Consider the following 14,369-nt stretch of genomic DNA (forward strand, 5'->3'; position numbering starts at 1 on the left):
CTGTCTCACACAAATCATGTAAGATGTTACAAGGCGATTTTCACATGATCATCTTTTGACTTTCGTTAAGAATATAAGATGAACTTGGTTAAAGCGAAAGCTTGCCAACACATATATCGAGAAAAATGTAAGCGAGTTAAACTCATCTCGAAATATCAAATGTGCATAATTGAAGCTTATATAGCTATACGACTTTTGTCTCAAATAGGAGATATACTAGATAGACTTTTGAGTGATAGATGAGTTCAAGTCTCCACATACCTTTTGTTGATGAAGTTCCACAAGCTCCCCTTAGTAGTTCTTCGTCTTCAATCAATGAACGTCGTGAAGTCTAATGCTCAACTACACTTTATATCCTAATCCGAGACTTATCTATAGGTAGACTAGAAATCAAGACTTATAGTTTTGGCAACTAAACTTGAGATAGCAACACTTGCGAGTTCGACCGAGCAGTGCTCTAACAATCTCCCCCTTTGTCAATTTTAGTGACAAAACTATCAATACATATGGATTACAAAATAAATAAACTTTGTAGCTTCTCATCCAAATGCTTGATTTCCTTGGTTCTTCAACATTACTCGAAATCTTCGTCACTTCCAAGTACTCCAATGATTCTGAACGTGTTCAACTCAGCATCGTAGTTCTTGAAGATCCGTAGCTATCACAATGAGAAAACAGTTGCTCTCAATCATTGTTATACAGTGTCATAGTATTATTACGCATCATCAAAGTCCAATTGTATCACAACTTTGACAACAATACTATGGTGATATGTATCACTCCCTCTTAGTCAATACTTCATCTCACATGAAAACCACTCCCCCTTACATAATGATCCGTAAACCATATGTATTTGTAGTGTGAACTACACATTAATTCTCCCCTTTTTTGTAAATATAAATTGGCAAAGGTACGAAAACTAGTGGGATCTTGATTATTTGTCATTACACACATTTGGTTATCTTTGTTTTCCTCACCTTCGACCTTATGGTCGCACGAAATTGGATATGCGTTCCTCTCCTTATGTTTTTCTTGGCTATAATGATGGTCGCAAAGAATATAGATGTCTTCACTTACCCACTGGTCGGGTTTATTGGTCTCGTGATGTTGTTTTTGTCGAAGAAAAGTTCTTGTTTGCTGCTACTGTCCCTGATGCGCTACCTTCTACTTCGTCTCCCTTACAGGTATTTTCTTCACCATCTTCATTCCATATTTTCCAACTGTGTTGTCTTATTTCGATTCTACGGTTTCTACTGTGACCAAACCCCAAGAACTTTCAGAAATGAGTACTCCAGCTGCAACACTAGATTTCATACAAGATACGTCTCTGGCTGTTAATGACCGTGTACCAGGTGCAATTAATTCATCACCTGCTTCTGCGCCCCACTTACCACCTGATGTTTTGCTCTCTACACCGGATAACACAGCAGCCTCCACGTTGCAGTTTACTGAAACTGTACAAGATTTCCGGACATACGCTGACTGCACTACCACACCACGAATACTACAGACGGCAGTCTGCACCAGCTGATCAGTTCCCCACCACAGCGCCAGTTCTGTCTGATGATTCAGTTGCTCAGTTCCTCACTACAGCTCCACCAACCGATCTGCAGCAGACAGCACCACAGCAACGTCAGTCTGCAACACCCGTTTCGTCCCCCGTTACAGTAGCACCCACTGATCAGTCAGTCACCTGTACGTCTGCCGCACCAGCTGACTCTGATAGCCATTAGTTCGGTTCACCACTACTGACACCTACAACCCTCGCTATGCAACCACTTATTATTAATGATCACCGGACGATGACACGAGTAAAGGACGACATTTTTAAAAAGAAGGTTCTTATAACTTCCAAACATGCTAAAATTACTGACGACTTGTTTGAGCCCCAGGGGCGGATCTATGTAGTGACTTGGGCTGGCTTAAGCCATCCCTAAGTCAAAAAGAAACTTCTATTTTATAGTGCAATTGTGTTTGATTACAAAAAATCAAGCCTAAACACTAGGCTTAAGCCAGCCCAAGTCAAACCGATTTGTTCTCAAGCCACCTAAAGATTCATTTTCTGGTTCCGCCACCGGTGAGTCCTCTTTTTATTTTTAGGCAAAAACTGATCCCAAATGGCTTCCTCTGATGGACTTGGAAATTTATGCGCTTCGGAAGAACGGGACTTGGTCCATGGTTCCATCTAAGGCTGCACAAGAACCGGTTAAGAATACCTGTACCGGATTGGAACCGGAAAAACCGTACCGGAACAGGTGTAGCCGGTACAGGGACCGGTACTGGATTTTGAGAACCGGGATAAACTAGGTACAAGGACCGGTTTTTTGGGGGGACCGGACTGGAACCGGACTATAAGAACTGGTGTATATTAGCTGTAGATCTATTAATTAGAAGTTATCATGTCCGTCGATTTTAGGTATTCACACTCAGCTTATATATCGAGTTACTGAGTTGGAGTATCGACTATTCTTTCTTATTCTTTTTTCTCAAAACTGAAGAACAGAAAAACCATTGTTCTTCTTCTTCTCCATCTCTATTCATCATCACTACCACCTTCTTCTTCACCACCACCACCGACACCACCATCATCAACATCTCCTTCTTCAATTATTTGAAAAAATTGAAAGATCGTGATGAAACTGTGTTTAGGAATATATTTTTTTTTGGTAAAGGTTTCCGTTTCTTAATGTTGAGTTGCTGAATTAAGGTTTTTGATTAGGGGTTTTTGTTTATTGATCTTAAATTGCTGAAATAGAGTTTTGATTAGGATTCTGATTTCTTGATGTTTGATTTCATCCAAATTTGGGGTTTGAGTTTGACTAATTACACGGAGAGATACAAACTATTGGTCTACTTCCAGATGATTATAACAAATTGAAGAAGAAGAACAATAGCTGCTCAAGAATTGTAGATGATTATAACAAATATGGATAGAAATTGGGGGATCTGAGATGATTGAAGAATAGGTACTGCAGGTTACTGAGATTGGTATTGAGTTGATGGTGGTAGCAGCTTGAGATAAGAAGGTGATGTTGTTGATAAAATGGATCTGTGGTTGTATATAAAGGGTGATAAGATCTCAACATCAAGAAGATGAAGTTGTGTTGGTTGATTTCCTGTGATGGTGTGATGCAATGGAGGAGATCGAATATGGATTTGTGGTGGTGCTGTAATTACAGGAAAGATCAATTGAACAAGTGTCCTGTGTTGATGGTGAAACAATCAGTAGGAAGAGATGATGTTCATAACTCAGAGAAGAAGAAGAATGAGCAGCTGATATTGAACTAAAATTTTTGAGATGAAATGATGATGCACAACACATCAACAACATCAATACCCATTTTCTGCTACTCCATTCTTCTTCAGTTATGCAAATGGATTCAGTTATGTAATTTTTTTTCTTAATTTTAAGTTTTGAATTCAATGGAATGGTGTTGTGGTGCATAAATTCCAACTGAGTATTTGTGCATAACTGCAGTAGGTAAAAACCCGGTACCGGTACCGGAGGTACGGGTACAACTCCAGGTACAAATACAGGTACCGACCTTCAGAATGAGGTACCGGTCAACACCAGGTACAGGGACCAGTTCCATAAGAGAACCGGGCCGTACTGGACCATGTGCAGCCTTAGTTCCACCTACTCTAAATCAAAATATTATTGGTTACAAATGGGTTTATCGTGTTAAAAGGCGAGCTGATGGTACTATCGAACGTCGCAAAGCTCGTTTAGTTGTCAAGGGGTTTAATCAACGAGAAGGTATTGATTATGGCGAGACTTTTAGTCCAGTTATTAAGTCATGCACTATTCGTATTATATTGACGCTAGCCTTGTCTTACCATTGGCATATTCGTCAACTTGATGTTCAAAATGCCTTTCTAAATGGCATTCTAAATGAGGAAGTCTACATGAAACAACCCCCTGGTTATATAGATTCTCAGTTTCCTGATTATGTTTGCAAGATTCATCGATCCATTTATGGCCTTAAACAAGCTCCTCGTGCATGGTATACTCGTCTCAGCTCTTTTCTTTAGAAACTTGGTTTTTTTACTTCAGTTTCTGATACTTCTTTGTTCATTCGTCGATCAGCCGAGGGTATCATATTTCTTTTAGTTTATGTTGATGACATAATCTTAACGGGGTCTTCTATGGAGTGTCTACAATTCCTTATGCATACTATTCATAATGAGTTTGCTCTCAAGGATCTTGTCTCTCTTTCATATTTTCTTGGCATAGAGGTCAAGCAGGTCTCTAACGGACTGTTTCTTTCGCAAAGCCGTTACATTGACGATCTTCTTGTTCGTTCCAACGTGCAGGGGGAGAAACCAGTCACCACCCCTTTTAGCACATCCAGTGAGTTACATTCTGTTAATAGTCCCTTACTGTCTGATGTTACTATGTACATGAGGTTGGTCGGGGGTCTCCAGTATCTCTCTATGACAAGACCGGATATTGCCTTTGCAGTTAATAAGGTATGTCAATTTATGTATAAACCTACAGAATCACATTTGGGTCTTGTTAAACGTATACTTCGCTACTTGCACCATACATCTACATTTGGTATTCATCTTCGCCCCGAACAAAATTTCCAGCTTAGTTTCTCAGCATATACTGATGCTGATTGGGCGGGTGACCATCTTGATCGTCGTTCTACAAGTGGATATTGTGTTTATCTTGGTTCCAATCTTATTTCTTGGAGTTCTCATAAGCAACGTACAGTATCCCGGTCAAGTATTAAATCTGAGTATCGTGGTTTGGCTATTGCGACGGCTGAATTAATGTGGATTTAATCTCTTCTTCGAGAACTAAAGGCTTCTATTCCATTTCCTCCTACTCTTTGGTGTGACAATTTGGGAGCTACCTATCTCACAATGAATCTGTTGTTCGTTTTGTTTCATTTAAAGATCATGTTGTTGATATCTTTACAAAGTCTACTCCAAAAGATCACTTTTGCAGACTACGCTCTAAGTTAAATGTCATTGACAACCCGCTTAGATCGAGGGAGAGTGTTGGACATATAACAAACGTGACTTGATAAGTCACGTCTTTTGTAACTTTCCTTTGTTATAGTATATATGTTGTGTATGCAATATCTAGAAAATTTATGTATATCTTATATTCCGTGTATCCAAAGGAATATCTTTTGTAATCTTTGACAACATAAATATACAGTTCTTCTTTGTGTTTCTCATCCATCGAGAACACCTAAATCTAAGTCTCAACTTGGAGACTATAGAAGTAAAATGTTGAAGAAAAGTTGGTTCAATCTCTGGTCATGAATCATGTCATAGGACCAAAGTATCTTTGATTGCAGAGTATTTTTATCGAAACCTATTTTGAGGCATGCTAGATTTTTTTGAGGCATACTAGATAATGCCAAAATAGGGTCACTAAATAAAAAACAACATCACCCCTCATCCACCATTTTTGATAATGGCATAACTACCCTTATATAATTAGTGTAAATGATTATGATTAGAATTGATTAAGTGTGAATTTTAAGGATTGATTAAACATTAAATTATTAGTGGTGAATTAGTAGAAAAATCAAATTTATGTGAGAGAGTTGGGATTTTTGAGAGGAAGAAGAAGAAGTGAAGAAAAAAAGCTTGGGTTTTGACTTTTGAGATTTTAGTGATTAGAAGTGACCAAATGTGTGATTCAAATCAGAGGTAAACTTCTATCGAGGTCTCATTTTCTTTATAAGTTGAATCTGCCAAAAAATTGAATTTTTAAAACCCAGATCTGCTGACCAGATGAACAGTTTGGCTGATAACTTTTGAGCCGAACCTCTGTTTTTTTGAAATTATACCTAGGTTTGGTTGATAACTTATCAGCCGAACCTAGGTATAATTTCAAAAAAACAGAGGTTCATCTCAAAAGTTATCAGTCGAACTTCACTCAGAAACTGAATCATCCACTAGGTTCGGCTTGAAAAATTGAGGTTCGGCTGGAAAATTGAGGTTCGGCTGAAAATATTGTAAAGTCGCATTAGCCGAACATAGTGTTTCTCTAAATCATACACTAAGTTCGGCTCAAAATTGATACTGCAAGATCAGCCGAACTGATCTTCTGAAAACCCTAATTTCATCTTTGAAATCATATTCTACCGATCAAACAAAATAAAATCAATCAAAAACAAGATGAGTTTGTTACGCATACATTCTAAAATACTTCTAAGAGCAATTGAGATTTGGATTTCACATTCCAACATCGCTCACTTCGATTCGTGTTTCCTTTGTTTGATTAATTTCTTTATCGAATTGGAGTCCTAGATGTTTAAGTTTAAAGTTTATTTTGATTTTTAATTTTTGATTTTTGAGGATAAGGGAACTATGACAAATTGAAATTATTTAGGGATATATAGGTAATTACACTACCTTTAGACACCCCTTATAAACCCACCCTAGATAATATAATGGATGAGTATGCCTCAAAAAAAAAATGAGTATGACTCAAAATAGGTTTCTTTTTGTCAGCTTAATTAAGATGTGCTCCAGCTTTTGTATGGAAGTAATATTTGGTTTCCATATTACAAACAATAGTTACTTTGAACAACTTGATCAAATTTGCCACTACTTCACTTTGAAGTAGAGTACTACTCCCTTATGGCCCTTGTTCTCATAATAGTCTCTACCCAATTAAACAGGATAGTTTAATGTCGCATCCATCACCAACAGATGGAGGTGAAGAGTTAGATTGATGGTTAAAGTTAAATGGCAATCAAAGATAAAAACAATTCGTGGTAGCAGCCTGCATATATACAAAACTGAGCAATGGATACTTGTCAATCATACGAGTTGATCCCAAGTGGTATTAAAAACTAAAAGAAACCTGATGAAATTTTCAGACTGACCGTGTCAAAATATAAATTCTTTATCAGGCTAGTATTATAGATGATGTACTGTTGTTGTCTTTACTTTTTTGTACAGTTAACTACTGTTGGGATAAAGAAAGGCTCTTGGAACTTCGTGGGTTTACACAATCTGATTGAACCCATCCAATTTTATGATTAACATTATCATATACGATCAATTGTCCATGCAATGAGATATCTGCAGAAGAAATTGATATATTCAGATAATTTTCCAAGGACAGCCAAATGAAAAAGATCAAATAGTAGAAACAACTGATCTGCATGTAGCGGCTGTTGCTCTTGACCTTCTGGAAGAACCCAAATAAATAAGGGAAGAAGCAAAACATATCCCTAATTGAACATCCCATAACCATGATGGGGACATCCATAAATATTATAAACAGACTTGTGCATGGTTCAGTTCTACTGCTGTGGATTAAATTGTTCGGTGGTCAATAGAAATAAAAAACAGTCCTTGACTTGCTTATCTGATCTGCAATATATTGGGTTTAAAGGAAACAAATGTATCCTTTCCCATTTTCCCATTTACCACTGAGAAACAAGAAGTACTTTTAGTCTAATTAGAGTACCCAAAATGTCATGAATAACCGAAGTCTAAGGGGGATCACATGGAGATGATTGGTGGGATGGTTTCACCCCTGTTTAGTTTCAATGCTTATTTTAACATTTTGAACTCGTCAAAACATGGTTGCAAATTAACCATATAGAGTAAATATATTATTTGTTACTTATCAGGGGAATCAAATGGGTTAAAAGTCATAGTTTAGCTGGCTTTCATAGACACGAGTTATATGAAACCTTCACCGAATTTATCTCTGACCGTCGTTCTTCATAGTGTAAGTCATGCTAGGGTCATGTTTGATTTTTATGATATGCAATATGGCTAGTAAATACTGTTTTTCTTGTTGTTGTTTTTTTTTCAATGCACTGTTACAGGAAAAAACTGTACCTCCAAGCAGGATCATGGGTTCGTCAAGAACTTCACTCCCGTCAAGTATCCCCAAACATACATTGCCTTTACTCTGCATGGTAATTCACTTAGAGAGTAAGTTCCATCTAAATGAGAGAAACATATAAATTTAAAAATAATGGAATTGTAATGAAATTTGAATATGATAAGATTGAGAATCCTTACACTTATAATCAAGTAACCTTCGGGAGGAATCTTCATCTTTGACGACATAATCCACCATTTACTCCCAAATTGAAAAGTCAAGGGTTTAAAGAGTGCTTTTACATCTTCAAGAGACCTACACAAAGTGATTTTCTTTCTATTTTTAGCTGAGGCTATGAACACTGTTGGACACAAGCTCTAATAGGAAAAGATTAAAATGTTGATAAGATGGCCAGCATATTACTGGGGATTACTGTCACAAGTTACTGCATAACTATCAGAAGCTCAATGAGAAACAAATTAGACGTGTTCTTATTTTGCAAGGCTTACCTGATTGGATATTTAGCTCGCCAACACAATGGCAAAGTAGGATCTGAAACATCTTGGACAAGTTCTTCATGAAAAGCATCTTCAAGCTGCATTAATAGGTGAAAATTCGATTACTAGTCAACTATCAACTTCAACATGTGACTGGGTGATGTAAGTTTTCCACTGAAATTTCTTTTGAAACACTTACTGAAGCTATTAGACCAGAATACGCTTTATTTGGGAAATATGTGTAGGAACTTCCACTATCAAATACAACTCTCCCACCATTGTTACCAGATTCGTCTAAACTGAGCTGTCGACCTCCATAAGTTAATTTCACAATCTCTGTATGGAAGAGGTCCCTGAGGCATGAACAATAAGCAACACTCCATAGTAAAGTTAAGTTTTACAACAGAATGTCGAAATTAATAACGACGTAAAAAAAAAGACAATAGAAAATGATGTAAAATCTTTTTCTAACTGACAGCTCAAATATAATAAGCGAAACATTCAATTGTTTCATACGCAGTCTTCTGTATTATCTGTCTCTTAACACAGTATAGGACGCTTCAATGAAATGAGCACATAATAATACGATGTTTTGAGTAGATTATGTGCATCCTGGCATTTAAAATTGCATTCCAGGTTAATGTCTTACGAAAATTATGCTATAACATGTAGTGCCTTAGATAAGTGTGCAACCTGGTATGATATGAGTGATGAATCACACAGCCCATGAGCAACAAAATCTACTAATGAGTCACACCTATTTCTCTCGAAGGCTGCTTACATTGAAGGGATGTTTAGCATGGGGACCCATGTCATGCCCCTCCGAGGAACAGGTTCATCACCAAGGAACATATACCCATCGCTCTCGGCACCACTGGCAATGCAATGACCCACGACATTTTGGATGACCCCTTGACTTGCTAGTTGAGAAGGAAGGCTAATTGAAGCCCTACTTAGTCCGAGAATTCCATCTGTTCTTGCAGGGGAAACTGATAGTTGTCCTTGTTGATTATATGCACACCTACAGGACAAAGTGGCATCAACTAATCTTCTTTTTGTGATGTTTAAAAGAGAAGGAATACAGAGATATGAAAAGAAAACGCAGCTTGTACTTTACGGTACATACCCTAAAACAAAATTAGGTTTCACCAGTGTTCCATTTGCAACGGTAAGGTGTAGATTATCCCTAGCAAGAATTCCAACGGAGGAGCTAAGATCTGCATATTCTATCTCGTAACTACAATGCTGGCAAGACTCACAAGATTCACGATTGTGATTACTTTGCACATGAGCGCACAACTTATCCTTGGGTGGCAGTATGTTCCCTTTGGCAGGCTTGTATAGAGGATTTGGTCCCTACATAAGCAGTTCCTGTTATAAGAGTATTTATGATCTATGAAGTCTATCATAATTACTTCATCGCAATAAAAAAAAATTACATCCGTAAAACATCGAGGTAATGAAGTAACAAATAAATAAAGAGTATATCTATATCCTCATTATACACATCGACTACAAAATGATTTAACATGGTGCAAGGTAACTTTACACAAGATCGAGAAAGCGCTGACAACATGATTATAAAGCATAAACATACGTTTATTAAGGTAAAAACAAAAATGAGAACTTACCTTGAAAAACAAGAGTCAGAATACAAACATGGGAAAATATAAGTTGAACCTAAAATCGAAATACATTTGGTGTACCTTGGCACATCTTTTGCATGGAGCATCACATTGAATCCATGTCAAGTCACTCCCAGTATCCATATCAAGATAATAAGTGTTTCCAGGATTCCCAACATGCAGCAATGCATAATACAACCTGTGGTTTAAAGCACAATAACCTTTAGCTGGTAGATAAATGACGACATCATATCAGAAGAGGCTTTAGTGGAACGAATAGGGAAAATGGACAGAAAATTTGCAATGAGGATAGTTTGATGAAGAATATATGAACTAAGAAATGTGTTATGTGATGAAGAACTTGTAAGAACCAAAAAGCTTGCTAAGATTAAATCGAAATACCTATCAAATCTTGCTTATACAACTTTTATCTTCATATAGAATTTCATTTTACAAGACAAACAGTGTTGGTCAACAGTTTGTTCCGTGGTATGCTGTTCATGTCTCTTAAGGTCGTGATGACTTTTCTTCTAGGTGCAATAACAAAAGAATCACAAATTTTCAACTGACAATCCTTAGTAAACTTATATAACACTAGCCATCCAGAATGCTAAGAATGAAAGCTTCCAATTTGTAAGTTTGAGGATGCATTTTTTATCTTTCTTCTGCCACAACTGTCTATTTCTTCTACTCTTTTGTGCCTAATTCAATGTGGGTACATGAGGTCCATGGCAATTTTTACATTCTTCGACAAAGGCATGCTTCTAAATGTGAATATTACTGTTCCATGTATTTAATTTACCACATATTTAACAAAATTGAAATTGGAGTTTAAGAAAATAAATATTCAAAAAAAGAAAGTTTCAAACATACCCATGTGGATATACATTTCCTTTGACAGGTAAAATGGCGGATGATTCTACTAATGAAGAAGTAGAAATCTTCTTCTGCTGTTGAATACCATCACCAACCGCAGACATAACTGTTTCTCTATTTACAAATTTCCCCAATTTAAATTCCACATCTCTTGGAATACTACCAGAATTGGTGTACTTATGAAATAATGGGAAAACAAAAGAATGAAACTCTCTAGTTCTGTTATCATTCTTGTCTTCCGGACTTTTTAATTCATAAACTGTTGTTAAAGAAGAATAAGTATTACACAGAAGAAGCCCTAAAAGAGACAAACCAAGCAGACCCAGTACTCTATTTGAGTTAGTAAGAAAGAATCTAGTAAAGGAATTGAAACGATGTTCAGGCTGTGGTATAAGTAGAGATTGTTGTATAGGAAGTTGGTTTTCATCTTGTTGAGATTGTTGTTCAAGAGTTGTAGAAAAGGGATGAGTAAGAATTGAGGTAATTGTTTTTCCTTTAGATGGGTTATTTAATGGAGGAAGAGTGATTATAACTGTTAACTGGGGTTGTTGTTGTTCTTGAGATTCAGCAGAAGACTCCATTTCTCTCCAGATTTGTGTTAGATCAGAAACACAAACAAGAGGAAAATTAATAGTCTGCTTCACTGCTCCCCATTTTCCTCCTCTCTCTCTCTGGAATGAGGAACAGGTCAGAGGAAAACTACTTGTTATTCCAGTGGGCGTTGACAAATATCTAGCTTGACGAGGGCCACGTATTTTTAGTTTATTTTTCTGTAAAGCTAGATATTTGTCAACGCCCTCGTTGATAATATATTAAACCAACATATTACATGATTTTTTAGTTATTTTTGTTTGTTCCCTTACTAGATCAGCTATCCCTATGGGAATATTACTAGCAAAATCAAAGGAAGACTTAAAATTTCTAGTTTTGTTGGCTATTACGTGAGCCACATTATTTGTCGTTCTTTTTACATGATTAACACTAAAGGAAGAAAAATCCGATAACACCTGCTTTATTTCATCTACATGACTCTGGTTCATCCAGTGAACTACAAAGTTAGCTTTGCTGGTGGAACTAGTAACATTTATACAGTCTGCTTTGAAAAGTAAGTTGTTGAACTGAAGATTGAGTTCTTTGGCCCACAGGATTGCGTGTTTCATGGCCAAACATTCTGATTGCTCTGGATCTACTCCTCCATGGTAGTACCTGCCTCTGATCCCTTTGGCTGATCCTGCAGAGTCACGAATAATTAGACCTATTCCAATCTCCTTTGTATTATGATCGAAAGAAGCATCTATGTTTATTTTCAAATGACTAGTTGGTGGAGGAGTCCACTGCTGTGGTTGCATGTTATTTTTATCCTTAAGATATTGTGTTTCTTCTTTGAGACAAAAGTCAACAAGGTTTCTAATCTCATGACAGGCAAACCATGAACTAATTTTCTTATTATGAAACAATGTAATGCATCTATTCTTCCATATCTGACAGTCTGTGCACATTAAAATAGTCTTCCATCTGAGGTTTTCATCATCTGTAGCAGAGTCTGAGAACCAACAAGCTATCCATCTAGAAACACTAATATGTTGACTATGTAAACTATGCACATTAATATTCATTCCTAGCCAAATTGCTTTCACATAGTCACATTCAATTAAGAGATGCTGTAGAGTCTCCTCATGTGATTCACATAAAGGGCATACCGCGCTTATGTTTCTCTTGTAAAGACTAATCTTTTCCATTGTTGGAACAATATTTCTTAGACATTTCCACAGGAATAATTTAATCTTATGTGGGGATCTAGATTTCCACAAGTTCTTCCATATGCTATTTGAGATTGAGTTCTGGTTTCCTGATTGACTATTGGAATTAACCGACAAGAATTTGTATGCTGACTTAACTGAGAAATCTTCAGTTCTATTTGACTCCCAAATCATTCTATCTTTTCCTTGTTGAGGTAAGTACATATTAAGGATCAACTGCGCTATTTGGCTTGGGAATACTTTTTTAATTAACTCTTCATTCCATCTTTTCGGATTGTAGAGCATGAGATCTGAAACATACACCAGCTGGACAGGTTCTCTGAAATCTTCTTTAGGACTTGGAGGATGATCTAATCCTGTTATCCACTTATCACACCAAATGAGAGCTTTAGTGCCACATCTGATATCCCATCTATAAAACTTCCTAACAATATCTAATCCCTTTTCTATTCCTTTCCAAATCCAGGATGAGTTTTGACTAGACTGCTGCAAGTGTAAGAAATCACAGTAAGGTGAATACTTTAGCTTCATGTTTTTAACCCACGTTGAATCAGTTTCTGTGCATAACCTCCATGCTAATTTTGTTAACACAACCAAGTTGAATTTTTGTAAATTCGTAAAAACAAGGCTCCCATTTTCTTTGGAAACACAGAGAGAGTCCCAAGCAACAAAGTTAATTCCTTTATTGTTTTTATGCCCCCACCAAAAGTTTCTTTGAAGAGCATCCAGCTCTTTTAAAGTGTCTTTTGGTATTTGAAAATTTCTCATGTAATGAGAAGGAATGGTATTTAAGACTGACTTCACCATTGTTGTTCTAGCTGCTTGGTTCATGGTTGACGAATTCCATCCTTGGAATTTGTTAACGTAAGATTCTTTTAAAGACACAAAGGAGGAAGTTTTGGACTTCCCTAGTAAAATTGGTAAACCCAAGTATTTATCTGATGAGCATAATCTTCTAACTCTCGGCCTTCTAGTAATAGATAGTTTAACCTCTTGAGAAACATCTCCACAGATCAAAGCCGAAGATTTGAAATAATTAATAAGCTGACCAGAAATGTTACCAAAGTGATGCAGGAGATCAGTAATGTGTTGAAGACCTTTCTCAGTTGCTTGAAAGAACAGCAGGCAATCATCCGCAAACAAAAGATGATTTATGGGGACTGACTTAAGAGAAGTACTTATTCCTTGTATTTCCTTATTCAGCTGCGCATGTTCTAGAGCTTTAGAAAGATACTCCATAGACATAATAAAAATATAGGGAGATAATGGATCTCCCTGTCTTAAGCCTCTAGATGGATGATATGAAGGACAATTGCTACCATTCAGTCTTATATAAACCGAAGTAGTCGAAATGCATTCCCGAATAATGTCCCTCAAATCTTCGCAGAAGCCCAGATGAAATAACATTTTATCTATGAAGGTCCATTCTAGTCTGTCGAAGGCTTTCGACATGTCTAGCTTAAGTGCAACCAGTGGAGTTTTCTTTTTTGACTTCTTCATCGAATGGATTAGTTCATGTGCTAAAATGATGTTATCATTTATTAGCCTTTTTGGAACATAAGCCACTTGAGAAGGTGAAATAATTTTGTTCATTAGGGTTTTCATTCTGATAACAAGTAGTTTAGAAATTATCTTGTAAGAACAATTGCAAAGCCCAATGGGTCTAAAATCATTAGGTGTAGATGGTTGATTGGTTTTTAGGATGAGACAAGTGACAGTGTGGTTTAACTGAGGTGGTAATTTTTTGGTTCTGAAAAAAGTTTGCACCATAACTACAGCCCATTGCGAAACATAAAAGCCC

At 36.7% G+C, this 14,369-nt stretch overlaps 1 protein-coding gene across 1 annotated transcript; it reads right to left on the reverse strand.

The window, feature by feature from the left end:
• Positions 1-6,728: 6,728 nt before the first annotated feature.
• On the reverse strand, positions 6,729-11,505 carry LOC113298398 (aspartyl protease APCB1-like). The gene is made up of 9 exons (XM_026547133.1): positions 10,806-11,505; positions 10,014-10,131; positions 9,434-9,663; positions 9,089-9,328; positions 8,507-8,660; positions 8,320-8,405; positions 8,011-8,125; positions 7,825-7,897; positions 6,729-7,053 (listed from the first exon to the last, which is right to left on the reverse strand). The coding sequence occupies exons 1-9, from the start codon at positions 11,387-11,389 to the stop codon at positions 6,935-6,937; spliced, it is 1,719 nt and encodes a 572-aa protein (XP_026402918.1). The 5' UTR covers positions 11,390-11,505; the 3' UTR covers positions 6,729-6,934.
• Between the last annotated feature and the right edge of the window lie 2,864 nt (positions 11,506-14,369).

The sequence above is a fragment of the Papaver somniferum genome, chromosome 7 (genome assembly GCF_003573695.1).
Source record: "Papaver somniferum cultivar HN1 chromosome 7, ASM357369v1, whole genome shotgun sequence".
NCBI classification, from domain to species: Eukaryota; Viridiplantae; Streptophyta; class Magnoliopsida; order Ranunculales; family Papaveraceae; genus Papaver; species Papaver somniferum.